This window comes from Ochlerotatus camptorhynchus, unplaced genomic scaffold (assembly GCF_037179485.1).
Source record: "Ochlerotatus camptorhynchus isolate MF236.1 unplaced genomic scaffold, CSIRO-AGI_Acam_v1.1 ptg000266l, whole genome shotgun sequence".
NCBI classification, from domain to species: domain Eukaryota; kingdom Metazoa; phylum Arthropoda; class Insecta; order Diptera; family Culicidae; genus Ochlerotatus; species Ochlerotatus camptorhynchus.
The window spans coordinates 2288025-2308601 of NW_027040756.1; the positions used below are offsets into that span (position 1 = coordinate 2288025).

General features: G+C 42.0%; 1 protein-coding gene across 1 annotated transcript in view; it reads right to left on the reverse strand.

The window, feature by feature from the left end:
* The window catches only part of LOC135705394 (venom protease), a 77628-nt gene extending 65780 nt beyond the window's left edge, over nt 1–11848 (reverse strand). Inside the window, exon 1 of the mRNA XM_065227115.1 lies at nt 11371–11848. Coding sequence (XP_065083187.1) covers nt 11371–11602 — 232 coding nt within the window. The 5' untranslated portion in view covers nt 11603–11848. The remainder of the gene's footprint in view (nt 1–11370) is intronic.
* Nucleotides 11849–20577: the final 8729 nt, after the last annotated feature.

Consider the following 20577-nt stretch of genomic DNA (forward strand, 5'->3'; position numbering starts at 1 on the left):
GTTACAAGATGTTACATTTCAACTGGTAATATCCAATCTATTTACGTGCCCGGCTTTTATTGCTGATGATATTCCTTCAGCATATGTGCTCTCACCTTTCCTCTCATCATTCTCTGGGGATCCGCACAAAAGTGAAATGCCGCTTATCAGCTCAGCTCCGCATCCGAATCGTCGACCCGAGTGATTCGCTTGGAGCTACATATTTAGGATGACAGCTTTCCGACCCGTCAAGCTCTTCGGGTCTTGTTTCCCTCGGTTCTTCACGATTCAGCTCATTTAATGTTCAAAAGAATCGGCTCCCCTTAGTGAGCTGGTCGGTACAGATTCGCTCAGCTGGATGAGCTGTTTTGCCCACCGCTACTTCAGGCTATAGTAAAATTTGAAGCAAAATAATAATGCACCAAGTCAAATCATACAGCACGCATGCGATACGGAAAATGCAGACTATTCGATGTGATTCTTTTGTCATATAGCCAAATTGATATCAGTTCCTTGGTTTCGGAATCCGATTTCGTGAATCCCGGTATACAGTACACGGTAGGGAATGATTATTTTTAAGAAATCCATATCATTCAGCACTTCAAACCAAAATATAGCGTCCATCTTAGGTAAATGAAAACAGGTCAAGATGCATCCAGTAGCATCCGGCAACATTGGTACCGGAGTCTCGGAATCCAGTTCTATAGTTCATAGAAATATTGGAGGCAAAAAATTCATTCTACATATCAAATCATGAATGATATGGTTAATGGAAACTATTTGAGATGATTTCTTTGACATCTGGTCACATTGGCATCGATTTAAAAAAAATTAAACATAAAATCATATCAAAATAATCAGATGAGGTCATGCATAATTTTAAATGTATCCGTTGTCATAAAATTATATTGGCATCTGTCCCGGGACTTCCAGAATCCCGAAATACGGATTGGTAGAATATCGTGCACCCATATCATGATGGCAGTCCTATTACGTGGTTTAGTTCATATTGCCGAAATATTGTGAATAAATCACTCGAAACCTCCAAAACTGGATTTTAGAACCATTTCCAAAGGCCTAATATATCAGTAAATGGAAAATGGAACAATTCTGCATAATTCTTAAAATAATGGACAATGAAAAAAATTAAATCTATAACTCGTTGCTCCCATAAATGTTGAATTGTGCAGAGTTGACTGTAGTGGTGGTCTATACGATGTTTAATGACCCCATTGGCACCGACTCCGAGTGTATTCCAGCGTCATACGAGAAAATTGTCTACCCCAAAAAATCCTCTACAAAACCGGGAGTGGATCCCGTTTGGTTTGCGTTTGCTAAATTGCTGTATCACATTAACATATCCATATGCGTGACTGCGTGACGTAAGAAATGTGCAAAACTATAACCTACAAGTAGTTTAGCTGCCATTTTTCATTCTCAGTTGCAATTTCATTGGAACATGCTGGTTCTGTTACATTAGTATACCGTATGCGTGATAATGTTTACACCATTGAGCAATGTCAAAATTAAAAAAAAATCTCAAAAATTTCTTTTTCGAGTTTTTTTTTATTTATTCAACGGGGGGATGTTCAGGTCAATGTTTGTCTGAGGCTTGCTGTACTCGGGTGGCGTTTAGAACAGGCCTTGGCCTTTATGACGCGCCATATTGAGTAATCCAGCGGATTAAGATCGGGGCTGGATGGCGGCCACATATCCTTCGCCCAGAACGGAAGATGTTCCTGCAACCACTTTTGAGTGCGGTTCGAGGTGTGGCACGGAGCCCCATCTAGTTGAAATACAACATTTGGCTTCGGACCGTATGTTCTTTGATCCACGGAAGAACATACTTACTTAAAATCCTGATGTAGACCTCCGTGTTGACATTGTCGCCTTCTGGAATGAACACCGGGTCAATTTTTTTGCCATCGGAAGCCACCAATCCAAACACCATAACACTTATTCAGCAGGATGCTTGGTCAGATACACGATCTTGTGTTCGTCGGCCACGTCTTTTACCGGAAGAGAACTAATATACCGGTCGGTTCTGGAATTTGATGATACGGGATCGACGATAAACATGCTCTCGTCGGTGAACAAGTTTACCGGATTTTTTCGCTTAAGGAAGTTAAAGATTATCTTGCATCGTTTGACTCGTAGCTCTCGGATGCGGTTTGTAATCATGTGAGTTTTTTTTCTGTGCCCTCGACTTCGCCCCGCAATCTTCCTTTACGATCTTCCGTAAAGTCACTGATCCCGTGTTCCTTTGCCATTTTCCTTATTGAACGCACTGGATTCACCCGAATCTTCCTTTTGATAGCAGCGATAACCCTCGGAACCCGAGCTGACCTCGGACGACCTGTGGCCACCTTCGCGGATAGTTGTCCTTTCTTTTCTCGGTCTAAAACCCTTTTGACGGTCCATCGGGACACTCCCACGGCGATTGAAATGTCTTTTTGCGACATTTGCGCGAGGGACAAATCACGAATACGCTGCCACTTCGTCATGGTGCAACTGTCAAACAAAGTAAATCATTTTCTTTTATACACAGCCACAGCCTACTACGGTATGAGCTATACACTCAAAAAATTCCACACGTTTGATCGATGTGTTTAAACACTTGATTTTTTAAATGCACAATCACATTTACTTTAAGTGTATTTCACCTTAGTGCAATGTGTTATACACGTTAATTTCTAGTGTTTCAAACTTTGAAAAGTTGAAAATCTTTCACTATCTATTCAAGTGTATTGCACATTGAATCACACTACTGTTCAAAACAGATGGATTTAAAGTGTTTTGCATTTCAATACGATGTGAATTGCTTGCTCAGAAAGGTAAACATCGAAAACAAGAGTTGTGACTTTATCCTATCAACCCGCCTCATATATGAGAACAACCGTGGCACAGTGAGATCGAATGAAGACTCCGACAGTCCATGATCGAATCCCAAATCAGACCCATTAAAAAGATATGTGAAAGCTCTGGCCTCTGAAATTTGTTTATATATTTGTCGATTCATTTTTAAAGTCGGTAAAATAGAAGTCGATAAAGTAGAAAATTGCAGAATATTGAACTATGATGTGCAAAGCTATTGATATCACCATATGAGGCACATAGAATCCAAGTGTGTCACAATTCAATTCCATAGTGTTCAGGCATGGTTCATAGCATAAGATTCACGCATGAAATTGATGTGTTTCACAATAAGCGCAAAATTAAGTGTGAGACACATGATGATGACGTGTACAATTTTTTGAGTGTACGTTCCGTGCATGCAAACAAAACCAAGGCATTGTATGCACAGGTGAACGGGAACCTTATTTGTACGATGGTGCAAACATTATCATGCATACGGTATGTTTTGAATCCACTGTGGTTTCGAAAATAAGTGGTGATGAAGAATATGGCAAACGTTTTGAATTTAGTGATGAGGGTGATGACAATTTTTCGCATGGAACAATTTCAGATTTGTATTGTAGCACAGATGCATCGGACGACGAATCCTTTTGGTTAGTGAACTTTATTTGTGATTCTGTTGAGATATTTTCGATCGATCATATCAAACAAGGTAAATCAACTGGAAGCCAGCTACTGAAAATGAGATGTGTAGTTTTATCAGCGGTTTGATTGCTGCAGGTCGTAACAATCATTTGAGTATTGACGCTTTGTGGGTCCTACCTATTCTTGCACTTCTAAAGGTAAGGTAAATTATGATTCTTAAACCATCTTATGAACTAGTTTGCCTTCTTCGAGCAACACATAAGTTCTATAACAGTTTATATAGCCTTTGTATGACTGGTTTTTGTTGTAATGAAGTTTACTCAACATAAATCCATGAATGTGTGTTACTTGGGTCATTTTAAAGGAACTGATGAACGGCAGAACCTGCTCGTCAACGTCATTGAGAAAGGAGGATATTTACGTTCATCTCATTGCAGTTATTTGTTCCGAAAATTTTGTTTCCAACAAGACCACCAGCGACACCATTTCATCGATTGCCTAAAAACAAAGTTAATCTCCTGGAGGATTACTGCGCACAGCACAAAATCAATATTTGTTAGTATCGACTTGCGAAACATTTTACTGGCAAAGCGCTGTGTTTAACAGACAATATCCACCTCAGATCCTGGTACGGCCGGTTGTTGTAACATTTCGGTGAGATCCAGGGCATCAATAACAAACGACTGAATCATCATTGCTTGTGAAATAAATTTACCAACGTCAAATTTGCATTTCGTTCTCTAATATTATCTTATGATGAACCAGCTGAAAATAACTTTTATAGCTTGAGCTTGAGCTTGAGCTTGATTGACCGCCCACGGTTGCTACTCTGTTATTGCCAGATCAGCTGTAATTACACAGAGAACCAATAGACGATGCTTGGGACTAGCAATCATCCTCAATGTGTAAAAACTGGTGATCTTAAATTAGGCAATACCAGCACCGACCGCGCCCGAACACAGGTCAAGAAAGGAATGGGAAGGATTGTGTTGACATGACACTCGCTTTGATGGAAGCCGAGAGCACCTCTGCACTTCCACGAGGAATCACTGGGATGTTGGATAAGAGGGTTGGGTTTGCAGCAGGGTTCGTTTTGGTAAACGATAAGCTGAATTGATGTCCTTACGATCATATAACGCGAAGGAGCTTGGGACTAAACCCACGGTCTTCTGCTCAGTAAGCAAAAACGTTTGCCACTAGGCAGACGAGCACCTTTTTAATCACCGAGTTGCTGTTATTACCATGTAGTCATATTAACAAATAAAACGATTGACGAATCTTGAATGTGTATGGGCCTGAGATTAGACTCATGATGTTCTGCTCAGTAAGCAAAAACGGTTGCTCTAAGGCCACCGAGCCCCTCATACCACATAATACGCTCAAATTTTTGTATCCAATCAAACCCGGAACCAACGACAACAACGAGTTTCGCAAAATACACGATACACAAGCGATTGTACCATAAATCTCTTTGATATGTAAGGACCTGGGACCGCGTTTTTCTGCTCAGTAAGCAGGCCACTGTAACCGACGATCTTTCAAATCCGAAAACTAAAAACTACGAAAAAGTACTTAGGCCTTCATTAAGTTCCACTTTCACGCGACGTTCAATGTTTCAATTTGCTCTTTACGTATTGTTCAGGCTATAAATAGGCTCTTTTCAAAAGTTACGCGAGAAATACGCACAATCGTCGCCTACCTCGCAAAACTGGTTCCAAACGACAACAAAGGCATAAGCAACGATGGATTGTTGAACTTTGCTGGCTGGTGTTTGTTCTGCTGAAAAAAGATAAGTCTATTAATTTGGTTTGTGATCGTTTGGATTTGGGTCACCCCACGTTGTGTTTAGGTTAGTATAAATAAATAATACTATTTAGTCATATAAACCACCACAGCTCATTATCTTCAGCGTTATCGGTTTTCGTTTCTGGATCTTTAGTTGCCTCTGTGATATACTTACTTGCGGCATACTATTTTGGGAGTGTATATGAGCGTGTACCATGTACGGTAGCTCATCTCTCATCGTGATGGTGGGACATAGTAGACAAATTAGAGAGAAAACAAGGAGATATTAGTATTAGTTATATGTAAACAAACAAAACAAAAGAAGAGAAGAGGAAAGAAGAGCAGACAAATAAAAAAGGGATGAAGTAGATAACAAATAAAAGAAACGTAGGCAGATTATTAGAAAAGGCATTATCCGAGACTCGGCAATCAAATGTCACTCCCGCCGAAATCTCAGCGAAACCCCCTCCCCGCCGAGACCCACACAGCCGAGCTCGGTAGAAAAAACTAAGTGCGTAGATAGATTAGTAGGAAAATAAATAAAACTACTTTATGACTCAAAGTGCAATGAATGGGCGTTAGTTGCGGGATCATTTCAGTGTTAGAGTTATGTTTTTTTTTTTTGCTTTATTAGAGAGATTTTCAGCCTTGGGCTGAAAAGAGAGTTATGTTAGTTTTGATCCGTAATCAGCCCTGCTGACCCCTCCAACATTGGTTGCAGGCAGTGGTTGTTAGATAATGCGGCACTGTAACTACTACTATTTTAGAGGTATGATTCGTCAAGTTTATACAACTCAATGTTTCAATTGAGCCAAACTATCTATCTTACAATTACAAAAGCAAACCGAAACTTACAATTATATGCAAATGCAAAATGAAACTTGACAAATCATCGTCAATCCCCTTATTACAGGGCAGGGCCTGACGATTTGAATCTAATTTAATTTTGATCAGTGAACGGGCACCATATGGTACATTTTCTCAACATGAACCTATCATTTCCAGCCTATCTGAACTATTTAATAAATGGAAGCCATAACATGGGTTACGCTCCCCCTAAGCGGGCCCTCCGCATCCTGTCTCTGTCTTATCTCAAATAGAAAATGCCAATGGTATGAATGTATCTATATATATTGGTCAGGCTTCAGAATCGTCCAGTGGGCAGTGCACTCTACACTCCAAGTTACCTTTTTTTTTTCAAATTTACCGCAAATTTGATATTTTACCCATTGAGTGTTGATTAGTCACAATGAAACATTGTGACAGAAGTTGAGGTTACTAGTGTATTAAATAATCTAGGGCCTATTTAGGATTATATCTGAAAAATCCAAATCTGGCCAACGCCCACCCTAAACCTAAACCTGTTCTAATCCACCTGAAATGACTAACGTATGGAAGACTTCCAGCTGAAAATAACTTTTATAAAGTTAAGAAAAACTAATATTATTCAAAAACTTCTTCTAAAACACTTAATTGTTTTAGAAGAAGTTTTTGAATAATATTAGTTTTTCTTAACTTTCCTGGTACAGAAGACTCGATGTCTGTTAACACTAAAAGGATCAGGACTTAAGCCTTCCTTTCCCTTTTCGATTTGTACCACCAAAAAAGATTTGAAAGGGCATCCAACTAAGGAATGGGTCAAACTTTCACACATCAGTTTCATTCAAGGGTTAAAATTTCTTCACTGAAATAACCGTTATGTGTGTCATGCGGTACCTGGGTACCCCGCCAGCGGTTATGAAAAAAAAAACTAACAATTCCTCATGCACATAAGGGTTAACATGTGTACTAATATTTTTCCATGTGGTTCTTTAAACCATTTGTACAGTTTCTGTATTGATTGGTTATCATATACTATGTTTCAGAGTCTCTTTAAGTTCATATATGGAATAATCAGCACAGCACAGACATTTGTGTTCTATTTTCCAACTACCGACAAATTATGCCTTATAGAACATAATTATAATGCTTTTATTAGATAAGGGAATAAAAATTGCTTTGAAATAGCCACTAAGGTCAAAAACTTTTACACTGCTACGGCCAACAAAACAGCAACTAAAGGGTGATACCGTCAAAATTTGGTCAATATCAACTTGACGTATTTCTTTCAATTTTGCATTTAAAAAACCTGAACACCCCTCATTTTGAAGGTGTGTGTGTGTAGAATGTTGCTCCTATTTTGATTTTGGAATTCACTCTTCAGTTGTCAAAATGCCGTCCAAGCAAGAAGAGCAGCGTATCAAAATTTTGCTCGCGCATCGCGAAAATCCGAGCTACTCGCACGCAAAGTTGGCAAAATCGCTAAAAGTTGCCAAATCAACCGTTACAAATGTAATTAAAGTGTTTGGGGAACGTTTGTCGACAGCCAGGAAGTCTGGATCGGGGAGAAATCGAAAACCGGAAGCCGCTGAGACGACAAAGAGAGTTGCCGGTAGTTTCAAGCGAAACCCTAACCTCTCTCTCCGAGATGCCGCAAATAAGCTGGGTGTATCGTCTACAACCGTGCATCGAGCCAAAAAACGAGCCGGACTATCGACTTACAAGAAGGTAGTGACTCCAAATCGCGATGATAAACAAAATACGACGGCCAAAGCGCGATCCCGGAGGCTGTACACGACGATGCTGACGAAGTTTGACTGCGTGGTAATGGACGACGAAACCTACGTCAAAGCCGACTACAAGCAGCTTCCGGGACAGGAGTTTTATACGGCAAAAGGAAGGGGAAAGGTAGCAGATGTTTTCAAGCACATGAAACTGTCAAAGTACGCAAAGAAATATCTGGTTTGGCAAGCCATCTGTACCTGTGGCTTGAAAAGCAGCATTTTCATAGCTTTCGGGACTGTCAACCAAGAAATTTACGTGAAAGAGTGTTTGAATAAACGTCTGCTGCCTTTCCTGAAGAAACACGGTTGTTCCGTACTGTTTTGGCCGGATTTGGCATCTTGCCATTACGGTAAAAAGGCCATGGAGTGGTACGCCGCCAACAACGTGCAGGTGGTTCCCAAGGACAAGAACCCTCCCAACACGCCAGAGCTCCGCCCAATTGAGAAATACTGGGCTATTGTCAAGCGGAACCTAAAGAAGACCAAAAAACTGCTAAGGGCGAGCAGCAGTTCAAGGCAAACTGGCTTTCTGCGGCGAAGAAGGTGGACAAGGTGGCTGTACAAAATCTGATGACAGGGGTCAAGCGTAAGGCCCGGCAATTCGGATTTGGAAAATCGGAAGCCTAACTGAATATTTTTCCTGAATTTTATACTAATTGAACTTGAAAAAGAAATCGATTTCACCGATTTACACGCGTTTTCCCTTGACCAAATTTTGACCGTATCACCCTTTAGTGCCAATTTAGGTACACAACCATTATTCCATTATTGTCACCGAAGCTTAGAAGTTTCCAAAATTCTTCAGATTATCTCATTACATGCCAGATTTAAATCATAATGAGCGTAATACCAAATCTTTGGACTAACTAGTGCCAAAACTGGCTCACTTACTGCTGGAAATTAATAAATAAAATAAATTGTGCACACGACATCAAGATAAACAGAACAAAATATACTTAGTTACTTTGCATGACAACAAGGGCGCTTTGTATAGAAACGTCGGCAAGATAAAGAAAGACTCACTCGCAAACAACGTACGCACATACACCGGTCCCCTGTGGGTTGTGCAAAATTCATGAACTAAGCCATGAGGACGATCTGAGTGTCATACGGTAGTGTAAACTACGAAATGTGGATGTTATGCATTTGCAAATATCAGTATCATCCTTCGCATTTACCGCAAATGTAATAATTTTGATTGATTAAGAGGTACGTATTTGTCCCAGCAGGCCTGGGTTCAATACCAGTCGGCGCCGCACGCCTTTTTTCGGAAGGGAAGTAAAGCCATTGGTCCCGGTTCATGAGTTGATGGGTCGATAGGTAGGATCAAGGTGTGGGAGCTGCCTCCCTGGCGTCGGTAGCATTGGTGCTCAGCACGAAAAACAAGATCGACGGAAAACAAATCAAAGGAAAAAAAGGTACGTAGGGTTTTTGATCTAATTTTCGTCCTACTAAGCACAACCCGCGCTTTACCTCTCTTTTCTGAACGAGTTTAAATAAAAAAAAATGGAATATTTCTGTCAAAGATGACTTGCAAATTTATTCACCTTTCCATACTTGGATTTGATAAGGAGTCACACATTGTTGAGATATTGTCTAAAATCTAACACTGCTTCTTGATTCTAAATTCGTTCTTCGAGTTTCAATTCCGTCCTAACGCATTGAAACGCCATTAGATTTTCGTCGTACGGATAAACGTAGAAAAAGGGGATTCGCTAGGAGCGCTTCTTTTGTTTTGAGAACAATGAGCGTAAATATTCATACAATGCGCTCTAACATGATTTATGTTGTAGCTAATGAACTAACGCATCGGAACAAACCTATTATTGATTTGTGCACGGTGAAATAATTGATATTATTGATCTTTTCTGATCGATAGAACGGAAATGGGCGATTACGACGAAGTAGCGCTCTACCCTATTTGGAGAAATAACAAGATGTCACAAAAACCAAGCCGGTTACAACTAGGGACAAGCCAGCTTTGTTCAGAGTAAATATGTTTGCATATATTATTAGAGTTACTCAATATTAATCAAAGTTGATCTTGAAAGTAGTCTAAAAATAATCGCCAGGATCTTTAAAGATTTCAGTGGAAAATAGCAACAAGTTGTGATCTGTCAGCGATAAACTATCGGGTTCTTGATAAAGATACAAATTATAAACTTTATTACTATTCAACAAACAATTTTAGCTGCAGAATCTGCTTATAAAGGCAAAAATCAGCTGCACAAACCCATTTTTCTCCGTTCAAGCCGTTCTGCAACTAAACTTAATAATTGAGTGAACCATGACTCAATACCCAGTAGCAATCCAGCTGTAGTCAAAGTTAATATATTTGCTTCGAGTAAATTTGAGTAACTCATGATTTCTCAACAATGATCAAAGCAGTCTGGTATAAGTAGTTGTTATTCGTTTGTAACACACTTTAAGCATGACCACAAAAATCAGTTGGCTGAGTTGCTGCTTGTATTGAGCATTGAGCAGCACGAGTTCATCTGAGTTACTAAAAATTTACTCAAAAATCAAAACCTGTCTTACCCCTAGGGTCACAAAGTTACCAGAATGTAGACAGTTCTTCCCCATCAGGTTTTCAACAGTCAACTCGTTTTGTCCAGCAACCTTCACTAACAAAATAAAGATAGAAATTGGAACTGTATCAAGCTACGCCTCCCGAAACGAATAAAAAAAAACATATAAATTACCAGCCAATCGTAAATGATCATGTCCGATGAGATGGAAGAAAGTTAATTACTATTATCATTCCCCCCGCCGGCAAAAAAAAAATCACCGAAATCGGAAAATGGCATACTATTTCCTCGGAATCAATTTATCCTAAACGTCCATCTCGAACCAAATTACCATTCATTAAATGCCACTGAATGAGCTTCGCTGCTGAATGCTTGAAGCCGGCCGGGCTCAATCACCAGAAAGAGATCACAAAGCCCAGATCGGAATTCGGCAAGAAAAAGGTGCTAAAATATAGGCCAGAGATGCATCTCTTTTTTTTTCTGGCAAGATCTTCTTACCAAAGCAATGGCAGCCCTCGCATTTCCGGCCGATATGTTGTGTGTACCCGCGCTCTCTCATCTCTAGGTCAGCAATATCCGCATTACCAGGTAACACAAATAGATCTGTGAGTGCGAACCGCGAGATACCGGTTTACATTTGCTTTTTCGGCTATTTTCAGAGGTGGGTTCTTCTTCTATCTGGCTTTGACGCTCTTAATCGAGCTTTCGCCTGCTCTCAACTTAGTGTTCCTTGTAGCACTTCCACAGTTATAAATTGAGTGCTTCATATGCCAAACCAATGCATATGAATTTGTATGTTGTGTGGTAAGTTGAGAAAATTACCAATCTGAAAGACTTGGTAATACTTAATCTTTACTGACAAGGCTATCTGAGGCCACTCTATAGATGGGTCAAATTATGCAATTAAATAGTCTGTATTTGCACCATTCCCAAATATACTGCCCTGGTTGCTGGAAAATTTCTTATCTACTTACGACAACTGCAGGCACTGGCTGGCGTATCGTGCGCTGGTGCTCTATTAGGACCCCTGCCGAAGACCGCCTTTACGTTATCCATGATACTGCGTTCGTCGGAGTTTTTGTTTGTTGAGGCCATCATTTGATATTTACCGTGGGCCGCCAGCTTGGCCTCTGCGGCCAAAATCGTGGCCATCAAGAACACTGCCAGCGGGAAAAAGCTCCCACCACTAACAGCCAAGCACTTCATTGTTGCTCTTGTTTTGATGAACTCTTCACTTTTAAACCAATTCCAACTCTCGTTTCCGCTGTTGCTTCTGCAGATTTAACAGTTTTCCTGCTACCTCGAAATAATTGACTTAGCACTGCGCCACGGAAACACTAAAGTTGCACATTTTTTTCCTAGCCCAAATTCTTCTCATGCAAAATACCGCAGAACTCGTATCTAATCGCTTGATATGTCACTTCTTCTTTGTTGCTTTCTTCCCAAAATTTGATTTTTTTTAACACACTTTTATCACGATCGCTCTCTTCAATTCCAACACAATTCCGCGGATCTTCACAGCACAGCTGGGACTTCTGCCAAGTTACGTCTGCACCGGTCGACGATCAACGATCAAACTGCTCAATGCCACACGGCTCCCGATCGTCGAAGGCTTCCCCCAATCAGGTTTCCCACCTTGAGACCTTGCACTGCCTACCTTCCAAGAGCAACTTTTTCTCACGGATTCTCTTTCTTCTCCCACCTTTTCGATATTTTTTTTTATTTCGCGCTCAAGTTCAACTTTCTTCACCATTGTCTCTCCGTGTGCGGCGGATGATCATCATCATCATCATCATCTGGTGTTGTATTGCATTGTATGGGTGGTGAATGGTCTTCAGTGCATGCGGGCGATCATCATCGTCATTCGCCTGAGATACCAGGTGAGGCAGTGATGATGGGCACGGTTGGTTTGGAAGGTTTGTAAACAAAGTCCCCCGCAACATCGAACCGGGAGCTAACTGACGACACGCTGAGGTTTCTCTCTTTAGTTTTTCGTTGTCGTTTCATTCATTTGTTCTTTACGATCATGTGTGTCTGGGAGTGGAGGCACCTTCGACCTGAGAGCTTGATCAATCAAGTGATTTCTACGGATTTCTACGATTTGATTAAGAGAGTACGTAAAAACTTAAAGATTGTAAAATTGATGCATCTTATGATTAGTTGCCTCATCGTGAGATAAAGATCAGTGGGGATACGTATGCCCCAGGATGAGTATCGATGGAATAGAGGACTGATACGTTGGGCGAACAGAATCACATTCTGAATATTACTGGTGATGTAAATATGCAATTTTTTTAATAGTTCCCCTAATTTTCCAAAAGTTCATTGAATTGACATGAAAAAGAAAAATTACGGGAACCTCCGGCAATTTACAGGAAGCTTTCGAAACGGCCTTGCAGCTTATGGAATTTCCCTGTAAATCTCAAACTATCGCAGTAAGCCGCGCTGACGTGTTTTTATTTTGCTGCATATTTTTCGCCAGCGAATGAATTTAAATTGTTTGCTTTAAATTTGTTAATTTGTGTGCTGAAATTTTGCTTCAAGTGTTCATAAAGATACCATTTAGTGATATATCGTACTTTGCCTGTGTTTGCACTTGAGTGACTAGGTTGACTTTGAATTTAACCTCCAAAATATACGACGCAGCTTCGGTTCTATTGTTCGGTGTCGGTTTTCATTGCCACCTGGATACGCCCAAGACTGGATGGATGACAGTTGGTGGCCGCGAACTATTTCTGGGGAAAGCAATAGACGCGAACCTCCTCCCAGATGACCATGGCAATGCAAGACAATTTGTGTTCGCTGAAGGAAGTATTACGACAAAAGTGCATCACGAAATGAGATGCAAAGCTTAGAGAAAATCAAAATTACGGAACGCATGGATTGAAGGAACAAATTAACATGGTAAGACCAGTCCAAATACATTTTAAAATTAAAAAAAAAACTGAATACGTGCCAGGTTTAAAAAGAATATTTTCGAACCTGGAAGCGAGTATGTAATACCAATATCCATTTGATAAGGGTGATGCATACATACGGGGCTTATTGTAAGTGTAAGTAACCTCGGAATGAGCGTGACTCTCCAGACATTCTGAAATGGGTTGCTGGATCTGCAATAAAGGTATCACTTTCTAACTCCCGGAATAAAGCTGTCTACAAAGACCATAAATGCGACATTGTTGAGAGAATTCTTCCATAATAACACTGCCTCCTAGAGGCACTGCCTCCTAGAGGGAATACACACATACACACACACACACACACACACACACACACACACACACACACACACACACACACACACACACACACACACACACACACACACACACACACACACACACACATACACACACACACACACACACACACACACACACACACACACACACACACACACACACACACACACACACACACACACACACACACACACACACACACACACACACACACACGCACGCACACGCACACACACACACACACACACACACACACCACACACACACACACACACACACACCACACACACACACACACACACACACGCACACGCACACACACACACACACACACACACACCTCAAACTTCCCTGAAATTCTCAGGATTTATCAGAAGTTTTCCTTCCTTCATTATTGAGATCTTTGGAACATTACTGAAATTCTCGAAATATTCAATAATTTCTCGGAGCTTCTTGAAAACTACTACAATTGTTTGATTGCACTGCTCTGAACATTTCGGAACAACCCTGAAAATAATGGAACTGTCTTAAAATTCCTAAACTTCTCTGAAGCTCTTTTAACTACCCTGAAGATCGCGGATCTCAAAGTAAATTAAAGTGCTCGAAATTCTCCTGAAGTTTTTGATATTGCCATGAACTTTCCTGAAATGTTTTGCACTTCTGTAAGTTCTTAAAATTTGTCTGAAGTTTTTAACGCTTCACATGAGTTCTCTGAACTTTCCTGAACTTCCCGAAACTACTAGAACTTCCTGAAATTTTTCCGGAAGTTCATGAAACTGCCCTGAATGTAAACCTTTACAGATATTTTAACTTTCCTGAATTGATTGGAAAATTCTGGGTTCCTCTGAAGTTTTCTGGGCTTCCCTGCAATATTTTGGATATCGTTGAAGTTTTTAGAACATCTAAAAAGTTAACCATAAGCTGATGTCTTGAAGTTCTCGAAGCTTTCCTAGAGTGTTCAAACGTATATTGGAACATCGGAAGTATCTGATATTTCCTTTCATTCCTAGAAATTTTTTTAAAGTTCTTGCTACTCTTTTGATCATGTTCCTGAAATGGTCCTAATTAGTATCAACCCTAAAGTTTTCTTAGCTTCAAGGCGGCACTTCCGTGAATTTTTTGGAACTTCTGTGATGTTTACTGAGTTTTCGGCTTTGCAGTCTTATGATCCAAAATTACCAGCACCGAAACGTAGGCTTACTTACCTTACCAATCAGGTTAAGGCCTTGTTATCATCTACTGTCCGAAGAAGTCGTCTACTCGATCCATGGCCACACGTCGCTAGTCTCGTAGTCTGCGAAGGGTTCGCAGGTCGCCTTCTACTTGGTCGATCCACCTTGCCCGCTGCATGCCTCTTCTTCGTGTTCCTGTTGGGTCGTTTTCGAGAACCATTTTAATTGGTCCATCGCCTGGCATTCTTACGACGTGCCCAGCCCCCCGTAGTCGTCCATTTTTTTTTAATGTGGACGATGGATGGTTCTCCCAGCAGCGGGGGCAATTCGGGGTTCATTCGCCTCCACCACGTTCCGCCATCCATCTGCACTCCACCGTAGATGGTACGCAACACCTTCCGTTCGAAAACACCAAAGTAAACACAATTCCTTGCCATAATGCGTCTTTGAATTTCTCTGCTGGTATCATTTTTGGCGGTCACCAGTGAGCCCAAATACACGAACTCGTCAACACCGTCAATCTAAACTCGGGGTGGAAGGCTAACATTGTCTTCACTAGAACTTATGTATTTCGTCTTCGATGCGTTGATGGCAAGTCCAATCCGCCTCCCAGCTTTTCTGATCACACCTTCTAACGCGATGTTAAATAGCAGTCATGAAAATCAATCACCTTGCCGTAGCCCACTTCAAGATTCGAAGGAAGTCGAGAGTGTCCCCGATACTCGAACAATGCACATCACTCGATTCATCGTCGCCTTGACCAATCGCGTCAGTTTATCCGGAAATCCGTACTTGTGCATAATTTGCTGATCTCGATCGATTGTGTCGTATGCGGATTTTAAATCGATGAAGAAATGATGTGTTGGCACGTTGTTTTCGCGACATTTCTGTCGAACCTGCCTGATCGCGCGGGTATCCATGAATCCCGCCTTTTTTTACTTTATTTAACGTCGGTCTCTGTTCCGCAATCTAGTGCCAATCACCGACGGACATCGATTGCCATCCATTGACGGCAACCGAATGTGCAGGAAGGCAGCTTCAACACCTGAGTTGGATATCGCACCCATTCAACACACATGGGCCGGGACCAACGGCTTTACTTCTCTTCCGAAGGAAGACGTGACCAGAGATTTTTATGCCTCAGAAAAATTCCACCGACCTCGGCTGGGATTGAACCCAGACCCATTGGGGTGTTAGAAAGCAGTCACGCTTACCGCTACACCACCGGCGCCGGCTCATGAATCCCGCCTGATATTGTCCCACGAATTCTCCACTGGTGCTCATCAAGAAGCAGTTCGGTGTCAATGCTTCATGAGCTTCTGAATCGATTGGCATGCGTGATAATGTTTGCACCATCGTACAAATAAGGTTCCCGTTTCACCTGTGCATACAATGCCTTGCTTTTCTTTGCATGCACGTAACCAATAGCTCATATCGTAGTAGGCTGTGTATAAAAGAAAATGATTCACTTAGTTTGACAGTTGCACCATGACGAATTGGCAGCGAATTCGTGATTTGTTCCACGCGCAAATGTCGCAAAAAGACATTTCAATCGCCATGGGAGTGTCCCGGTGGACCGTCAAAAGGGTTTTACACCGAGAAACGTAAGGACAACTATCCGCGAAGGTGGACACAGGTCGTCCGAGGTTGTAAGGGGGATCCTGCTAGGGTTCTCAAAAAATTCCGGCTTATGCGCCAGACGAAGAAGTCGTCTGCCGAGAATTGCAGATATGTGTGCCCAGCTAGCAGTTTTCTCAACCCAGCAGATTCCACCCACTAGAGTAACCCAACGACCAAAAACCATCAACGTCCCAAGTCCAATAGTCCAATCGTTCTTTTTCCCCCCAATTTTTTTTTATTCTAATTTTATCTTCCAATTGTTTTTAATTGATTGAGTAAATTTTAAAATACGGTGCATGTGAAACAGGTTTATTAAAATCAAGTTCAGTAAAGTCAAATTCGATTTAACGAAAAAACCTGGTTTTGAAAGGTTCTAAAAATCCATGTATGGTTTGCTCGTTTTAATTTTTGTTGTTGTTGTTTTATTCACAAAACCCTGCTTTACCTCTTTCTCCTATGTGTGACGTCACTCTTCCCTTCCCCCCCTTTGTGTTCCCTTGTGAGTCGTTCTAACCCCTAAAAGAGCTTTCTTCCCCTACTAAATATAATTCAGGGTCCCTACTTATAAATCGGTGTGCTTGTTTGTGTGAGGAGAATGGTTCGCGTACTTACGGTTGCTGCTCAATGGTACCTGGTCGAGCCACACTCGTCCGTAGTGGGTGGCTCGTCCGTATGATGATGGACGATGATGATCACTCCGACCGTTGCCGGGGGGAACCAATCTACTTCAGACCGGCTCGATGATGCTCGATGGTTCGGTGCCAAGTTGTTCACCGCGACCAAGATGAAGATGCGACGGTTGGAGATCGCTTTGACCGCAACGATCGCCGGGTCAGACAACGCCGTATCCTAACCTCAAAAAGGGAAACGATGAGGGAGCGTCGCCAGAGCGGCGACCAATAGCGTGCACCGGGTGGGGCGGATGTCGTCGAGTGGCGTTGCCGGGCGAAACTCGCTAGATAAGGAATTCACCGTTTGGGATAGTTCCGGTGTGCACTAGCTTCGGTGGGCGGTTTTTCTGTGGGGTGGTATCGCACGGAGGGCCTCCGGTTTTCAGGACGTGAGTCGGGCGGATTACGCTGGCGTTGGCAGCCTTCCCCCCTTGTGGACCTTCCCACGAAACAGGCAATCACTTTAGGCGTGTGATGCACGTGGGGTCGAGTTCTTCATCCGATGACCAACGCTCTCCGAATGTCCTATAGTGGTACGCAACCACGAGGCGATAGGAGCACTCAGGGTAACCAAGCCTGATACCACCAACCAAGGACTCAAATTCACTCTGGGAGGTGAACCGATCGAAATACCGTCCAAAATAAACCCGCAATATGTTTAGCGAACGTTCCTGCCACAAGCCCAAATCGCTGTTGCCATTGCCACCGCTCAGTGGCTTCTGTTGAAACAAAGAAAACTCCTCAGAAACACATCACACATGTTTTTATCCACTACTTTACCTGAATTCTCAATCTTTTCACTTAAATTACTCCGACTCACTTTTAGCTACCTTAGCCTGTTTTTCTAGAAAAACCTTTCAATAAAAATTTTAACTGATTAGGAAACTATCTTCACTTTTGCAAATAAACTTCGCTTACTTTTATAAACAATTTTCGCACTCGTGACTCACGTTTTTGTGTGCTTTTTATGTAGGGTAAAAGATATAAGAAAAGGTTAATAAATTCTGAAAAAAATAATTACACCACATTACAACATTTTCATTTTTTTTTCTTTAAGTTTTCACCGTACTTGATTTTTTTTATAGGTTTTGTTCACTGCACTGATTTTCTTAAAATTCTGTACTGATCTTCTTCACTCGGTGGTCCAAAAGGGAAAGACCAAATAGCTCTCCCTGACCAACCAATAAACTTCCCTTCTATTCATTTCAACTTTTCAATATTCCAAGTTTTGTTTCCGGTTCTATCTTGATTTCTTAAATTCATCATTAGATTTTCCCTGTCATTAATCATTGACATGGGTGAAAACACAGTCACCCCACTATCATCGTCATTTCAAAACAAATTGATTCGAGCACTCGAATTCACCTATTGCCTAAGCACTAGGAGCAACCAACTCTAACGCTTCTATATGAAACGATCGTTTGACCGTTTCAAGGTCAGTTCGGGTTCCAAGGGTTATCGCTGCTATCAAAAGGAAGATTCGGGTGAATCCAGTGTGTTCAATAAGAACAATGGCAAAGGAACACGGGATCAGTGACTTTACGGCAAGGAAGACCGTAAAGGAAGATTGCGGGGCGAAGTCGAGGGCACGGACAAAAACTCACATGATTACCAACCGCATCCGGGAGCTACGAGTCGAACGATGCAAGAAAATCTTGAACTTCCGAACCGAACCGAAAAAATCCGGTAATCCTGTTCATCGACGAGAGCATGTTTACCGTCGATCCCGTATCAAATTCCAGAACCGACCGGTATATTAGTTCTCTTCCTGTAAAAGACGTGGCCGACGAGCACAAGAACGTGTATCTGACCAAGCATCCTGCTAGCGATATGGTGTTTGGATTAGTGGCTTCCGATGGCAAAAAAAAATGGACTTGGTGTTCATTCCAGAAGGTGACAAGGTCAACATGGAGGTTTACATCGGGATTTTAAGTAAGTATGTTCTTCCGTGGATCAAACAACAGTACGGTCCGAAGCCAAATGTTGTATTTCAACAAGATGGGGCTCCGTGCCACACCTCGAACTGCTTTCAGAAGTGGTTGCAGGAACATCTTCCGTTCTGGGCGAAGGATATGTGGCCGCCATCCAGCCCCGATCTTACTAAATATAGCGCGTCATGAAGGCCAAGGCCTGTTCTAAACGCCACCCAAGTACAGCAAGCCTCAGACAAACATTGACCCGTACCTGGAGAAAAATGGATCCAGACTACATTATTAGAACCTGCCGTGCATTCCGGAAGCGTGTGGAGGCCGTAATTGCAGCAACAGGAAACTCGATCGATGATTAACATAGTTTAAGACTCTGAGAAACATTCTCCCTTTGAATAAATAAAAAAAAACTCGAAAACGAAATTCTTGAGAATTTTTTTAATTTGACATTGGTCAATGGTGCAAACATTATCACGCATACGGTAAGTGGTCTTGAGTTAACCATTGACTCCGTCTCGATCAGCAGCGTACTTAGGGTTTCTTCGTTTGGCTTCCGAATGGTGGAGAGTGAAGCCAACGCAGACTTAACGGACCGAACCATGCGTTCCCAAGACCCCCCCCCCCATATGTGGTGCAGATGGTGGATTGAAATACCACTGAGTTTCCACGTTGGTGAATGTAGCCGCTAACTTCTGATAGATTTGGCGCAGCTCTTGTTTCAGTTCACGATTGGCCCCCACAAAGTTTGTACCTCGATCGCTATATATTGCAGCTGGAGCACCCCTCCGTGCAATAAACCGTCGAATCGCCATCTTGCAGGATTCCGTGGACATGCTAGCCACCACTTCGAGATGCACTGCACGAATCGTCAGACAGGTGAACAGGGCCACCCAACGCTTCACCTCACTTTATCCTTGCTTGACCAACAAAGGCCCGAAGTAGTCTATCCCAACGTAGCTGAAAAGACGGTTGTGAGTAGCTGTTCTTGCTAAAGGAAGTGGAGCCATTCTTGATGATCTTGCAGCACTGGTAGAGCTTTTTGACCTTCTTAAACGCAACTCGCAGCTTTGACACATAGAACTTCTGCCGCATCTCATTCACAGCCGTTTCCATGTTGTAGTGCTTGTTTTGACGATGGTACCAGTCCACTAATAGCTGCGTCCCGTAGTGGTCTTTGGGAAGAATGACAGGAAACTTGAACTTGGCTGACAGCTGCTGGTCCAGCGGAAGATGTTGGTTTCGGTTCAGGATAACGATTTCATCATTCCGCCGTCCGTAGTTCTTCCTGGTTTAACCACGAAGATATTTCCGTAGACTTCCGCTGCATTTTACGGTGGAAGTTATCGATGAACCTGTGTACATACGTTACTGCACGTACCAACCCACGTAACATTGCAAGCTTTATAGAGGTTTTATAGCATTCTGCAAGTCTAATTTATGGTCTACAGAACCCTCATAAAACGAAAATTGTTACTTGGGAAGCGCTCCCACTTCGAGTATCTGCCAAATTCCACTATCTGTTGCTTATCGAGATGACAATGAAGGTGT